General features: G+C 36.4%; 1 protein-coding gene across 1 annotated transcript; it reads right to left on the reverse strand.

Annotated features, from left to right (window-relative positions):
* Positions 1–1,697: 1,697 nt before the first annotated feature.
* Positions 1,698–4,946, reverse strand: LOC134824688 (uncharacterized). Its single transcript, XM_063836660.1, has 7 exons — positions 4,767–4,946; positions 4,476–4,554; positions 4,056–4,189; positions 3,691–3,781; positions 3,289–3,449; positions 2,737–2,848; positions 1,698–2,487 (listed from the first exon to the last, which is right to left on the reverse strand). Exons 1-7 carry the CDS (start codon positions 4,807–4,809, stop codon positions 2,298–2,300), a joined length of 810 nt encoding a protein of 269 aa, XP_063692730.1. The 5' UTR covers positions 4,810–4,946; the 3' UTR covers positions 1,698–2,297.
* Between the last annotated feature and the right edge of the window lie 1,035 nt (positions 4,947–5,981).

The following is a 5,981-nucleotide window of genomic DNA, read 5'->3' on the forward strand; positions in this document are numbered from 1 at the left end:
AGTATTTCATAACTTGATTTATGGACACGTTCATTTGAGTTTGAGGATATTGGTAAACAAAAATAATAGCGTTTTCGACGATAGTGGCTTAGCCTTAATTTTGACATCTATTCACCTAGCACGTGCAGAAGTTCTGAACATTAGCCACGTAACCCATACTCCCATATGCACCGCTCAGAAAGAAAATCTATTGTTGTTAGGCACTATAATGTTTCAAATGTCACATTTTGTGTGACTTAGTTAACTGCAGTTGTTTAATTATCATTCCTTGGTCTGAAATATAGTAAATTAAATGTGACAAAATTAACTTTCCCTGCCCCAACAATATCAAGATAGTGCACGTTTAAATTGGCATAGGATGCTTTATTACAGGTATATTAATCGATCCGAACTACGAAAAATATTTTTTAATCTGATGACGATTACCTAACTCTTATAATAACTGATGTGACAAAGCAAAGTAAACATGTCTTGCCCCTATTTTGAAGAACTATACCTCTATTAGAATAATATGTAACTTAATCATCAACAAATTTTTGATAAACTAGTTATTTTGCCAGCAAGGAGCTAACAGAGTTATAATGATTTTTTTGTGACGAAATTACCCTATTTTTGACCATGTTGTGGTAGTTTAATTGTGACACTGTTAACAAATTACCACCTGATAATGATTCATGTGACTGGTGCATGGTACTAGCAGTGTTGTTTGATCCATAGTACGTAATATATAAGGGGTTTAAGCTGGTATATCATTATTTGTTCAATTTCACACATGTTCAGATATCATCAAGATAATGTGACAAATTAAACTTGGTTGTGCCTTCTGTGTTTTAATTCCTTACGACTATATGATATAATAACAATTCCCAGCACTTTCAGGCCATCAAATAAACCTACACTACTCAGCATTGCTTATCAGGGTGCCCTAAACATTCATCACATATTTTCTTTGTGTGTGACAGAGTAAACCTGAGTTTACTCGAAAAAAGTCGTCAAATATGTAGGTAATGGTCATATGTACCCATCCAATCAACTGGACACTCAAAAATTTGGTCAAAAACGGCAGCAAGGGGTCCATGTTTACTCCGTCACATGTTTAATGTTTATAGTGTGACAATGTAACTATTTCCGTGCCGGCCGTATTTAAGCGATATCTTATCACCTGATTAAGATATCGTTATGTGACAAAGTTAGCCTAGAGGATGAAACGATTATCCTAACCATCAAGGGTTTATGTAATTGCATAGTGTGACAAAGTCAACTACACTGTGCCTTTTAATAGGGTCACTTATATTTACCAATATCCTCAAACTCAAATGAACGTGTCCATATAGCTTAAGTTGTAGAGAATCTTCTCCTGAAAATGTTGGTACCAATATCTCAAAATTTCGAAAAAATATGGACTTAATCATTAATGCGTTTTCTCAGGGAACGGCAGCGTAGCTACTAGCTATGCGCCTGTTTCCACTCTAACAACTCTAAAAGCGCATTAATATGATAATTTCAACTAAAGGCAACTTTTTATGTGCTCAGCTATGTTTTGTTCGACAAGCTCCATTTTAATCGTTTTAATAAGATCTCATCTTGTGTGAGTTTTAAATTTGAATTGATAACACTTATTATAATTATATATATATATTATTTGAGTAAACATTGGCTGGTACTTCGGGCCGGTCCCCAACAAAACAAACAAAAAATAAGTAAAAATTGAAAAGTGCAGCAGCCGGAAGAAAATACATTAACATATAATAAACTTTGAAATTAACCAGAAAAATGTTTCATGATCATTAAAACAAGAATTTCGCCGCGGTTAAACCACGCAAGATCAATTTTCCCTACATACAATGTACTTGTACCATTAATTCTTTCGAGTGAAAATTAAAGTGTGACTGGAAAAAAGTACAACATATTTACATAATATGTTTTTTAATAAATGAGTGGGATTCGTGCATGGTAAAAATTGACGATTTATTTGACCAATGTAACGCCGCGCATCAATAGTAAATAAATCCAGAAAATTGCGGAAAATAACTTTGCGAAGGAGGAACTTCACTGTAATTTAATTAAATAACAATATCAGACGCTTCCTATACACATAATTATAGGGGAGTGGTCTATATTGCGAAGGAGCCGAGTTTTGTCATCAACGTAGCGCCGTCGGGCCACCTCATATATACAAACCCGATTACTTATTCCCTACGATCTTTTTGCCTTCGGCAAGAGTAGGAAAAAAAATTGAAAGTATAACACTGAAAGGTAATGTCTATTGTAAATATTTTGTTCCTATCCCGGTCTTCTTACAACATATGGAAGATAAATGCCAAGAGGGGCGCCAAAACAAATGCGAGAGTTGACGCAGAATTGCATTTGGTCGTGGTGCAGTCCGAACATTTATTTGCTGTCTTCGCTGTTAAATCATAATCTAAATCACAAGGTCCACAGCCGTTGTGGGGCACGGTGTAGGTACCGTCTGCACTCTCTCCAGGACTGAAATAATGAATGGTGATCATTAAGTTCTCCGGTTGAATGCACACTTTATACCAATAATTTAAATTGGTAGGTTTCAGTATTGTTAATGAAACTGAGCAATTTAAAGTTAGGCTATGCAAACTGGAAAACTAAGAGCTTAACTATTTAACTATTGTCAGTTATCCACGAACTATCACTTATTTTGACTTCAATTGATGAGTGACAATTTAAATATTCGTTATTTGCTGTGAATCCTCATCTCCGTACCTGTTGCACATGGGAGAGGTATGTTCTTGGTAGCAAGTCACTGCAGCTGCTACTTTGTTCCATTTTGATGCATTATAGACGTGGTTGTAACACTGAAATTTTTCCGTCCACGCTGAAGGTTTATTTTTACAGCGATTGTTGGGTTCATACAAATTTATGGAGGTTGCGAAATTGAGTGTTCAAGACTTTTATTTTCAAAGCAGGACTAATAATAATAATATTCTGTTTAACTTTACTGGATTCTCTTATTGAGCCGCGGATTAATATTTGATGTGGAAGGTATATAATCGCAAATGTATTTACTTGTGCAAATGTATTTACTTGTGCAAATGTATTTACTTGTGCAAATGTATTTACTTGTGCAAATGTATTTACTTGTGCAGAGCTAACCTTGGATGTCTTTAAAAAAAGTAAGGAAAAGTCGATATAAGATAAACTTGTCACTATATAGTGTTGTCATTATATAGTGCGTTTTGCACACTATATAATGACAAAGATCAGCTGTCATTATAAAGTGCTTGTCACTATTTTGTCACCATATAGTGTGATTACCACTTGGTAGTGCCACTTGTGTGTTACATCCTTCCTCTGCTGTGGCAACGCATTGTGCACATGTCGCAGTACTGTCAGCAGGGCACGATCCACATCCGTACGCTTGAGAACTCAAAGAGAGACCTCCGTAACCGGCACCTCCGTAACCGGACCACACTGGACTGAGGGAATGATGGGTTGTTATATTGATGTCTTAAAGTTAGTGAATACTGAGTAGAAAATATAGGAGGATTTGTCGTTTTGTAAAAGTCACTGGTCAATTGTTAACTAGATGACACCACTCATCAATTACTCGATATTTGTGTCTTAAAATTTTTAGAGTGAGAGTAACATTTTCTGAATTCTTTAATTGTTTCTTAAAATTAGATATAGTTTCTTTAAACTGGAAAAGATTCTACTTACGATGTACAATAAGTAACTGTACCAACCCCAGGACACACCACATCCGCGAGGCTGCCATCAGTCATTTCCTTGCACTTATTGGTATTAGGCGCTGCAGTAAATGATTTTTGTATTATCATTCCATACTTATATCTTAAAATTTTCCTTTAAAAACTACAAATCTTATTCTGAACGTGACTACGATTTGTTTCGATTGCCCATCAACACAGTTAAATGATCAAACTGTGTCAGTTGTGAGTTGTGAAGATAGTGAAAACTGACATGGTAATTAGGTAATAATATTACTTATTAGTATACATACCTTAAGCTAGGAACGTTATGTCTATTGTCTATTAGTATTGTCTCCATCGCAAATTCAGATTTACCTGGAGTTACGTCTACGTTACATCCTTTGTCTGCTGTGGCAACGCATTGGGCACATGTCGCAGTACTGTTAGCAGGGCACTCTCCACACCCGTACGCTTGAGCACTCAGACCTCCGTTCTCCGACCACACTGGACTGAGGTCGAATGGTGGGTTGTTATATTGATGTCTTAAAATTAGTAATAGTATGCTGAATGTAAAACATGGAAGGAGTTGGGTTCGATGTTGGTTTGGACACCCGTTGAAAGTCACATCAAAATAGTCAAAATATTGTAAGTTCATTTGTGAGATGTTATCATTAATCAATGACTCGAGAGTATTTAAAACCATCAGAATGGAAGTAGTTTTTTAAATTTTCCAGTATTCAATTCTGAAATTAAAAATATTTAATTTTATGGAAAAAAGGAAAAGTTGCAACTCACGATGTACAATTGCCAACTCCGTCCTCGCAGTCCTCGGCAGTGACGCCATCAACGCCATTACACTTCATGACTGCCGCCGCTGAGGGTGTTCACTGGTTTATTATCAAATTTGTATTGTACTAATACTATTTATCTTTGATGTTTGAAATCTTCTAATCTTATTTAAACATAACAACAGTCTGTTCGATTGCATAACAAAGCAGTTGTATTATCATACGGTGGCACTCGTTAACAGAAAGAAATTAGCCAAGCACACGATGTTCGATCCTCTAAAAAATAAACATTACTTACAGACAGCTGAGAAGACTCCTATCAGGATCACTAAAACCTTCATTTTTCTGCTTTGACGTTTAGCTAATTAATTAAGAGTCGTATTATTTTTTATCTACAATAAAATCACAATATCAAAGTTGTTAAAACCATCCACCGACAAACTGGAATCAATAAACATCAGCTACAAAAATTGCTCCTTGTTAAATCGTAACAAGTTCGCGATACACATTAGCAGGTTCGAAATGTTTCTATTTGAGCTAGGATTAGGAACCGACCGGATATCCGGCTGAATCCAGATCCGCATTTCAAGATATGCATCTTGAAATGCATATTTTTCGTCACATTTTAACTCGAATCCCTAAAAATCAAAGCTTTTTTCACTAGACTTTGAAAAACCGAAAAAATATTTTCGGCTTATAATGAACAGGGTAGCAAGAAACGTGGAGAACCGAGAAAAGTGGTTTTCAGAAAAACTGGAAAAATGTGTACTTTTCGGTACTATTTTCGGTCCAAGTCATTCTCGATATGTACCTCTCGTATCGAGAGCTCCCGTTTCCGAGCTCGTGTGGCAAAGGGGAGGCCTGCCTTCCGAGATCGCATTACCAGGGGAAGCCTCGAGTCCAAAATTGTGTATCGAGGAGTGGGTGCGGACTTTGAAAAACCGAAAAAATATTTTCGGCTAATAATGAACAGAGTAGCATGAAACGTGGAGAAAAGTGGTTTTCAGAAAAACTCCGAAAATTTTTTGAAACCTAAATAAAAAAGTTGGCCCTTTTTGGCCCCTTGCCCAGATTGTATGGGGGCGATGGCCCCCTGTCCCCCCCCCCCCCCCCCTTCCTACACCCCTGTCAAAACCAATTAAAAAACTGCTTGATCAGATACGACAGTTGCGCCCAATCGATATATTGAAATTCCTCCAATTATAATAAAAGTAAACTTTATTCAATAAAAAATCGTACAATCATAACGATGGACGCAAAGCTACGAAGAATTGAGAGTTACGGAATACCGTATTCGTCCGAACTTCATTTTTAGATTTTGCACATTTATTTATAATTTAATTTTACTCCCTCCAAACGTCCAAACCGAATGTTAATTCCACAAGTTGCAGGAGGGTCTGTGGCCTCTTAGTTTGTCATCCACGAACTGAGTCTTAAGTACAAATTTTTACATCTGAATCTGACATGGCGAATCAGATCACGTCACTTATGATTGGGAACCTGTTAAGTGTTA

The sequence above is a fragment of the Bolinopsis microptera genome, chromosome 13, assembly GCF_026151205.1.
Source record: "Bolinopsis microptera isolate Bmic1 chromosome 13, MBARI_Bmic_1.0, whole genome shotgun sequence".
Lineage (NCBI taxonomy): Eukaryota > Metazoa > Ctenophora > Tentaculata > Lobata > Bolinopsidae > Bolinopsis > Bolinopsis microptera.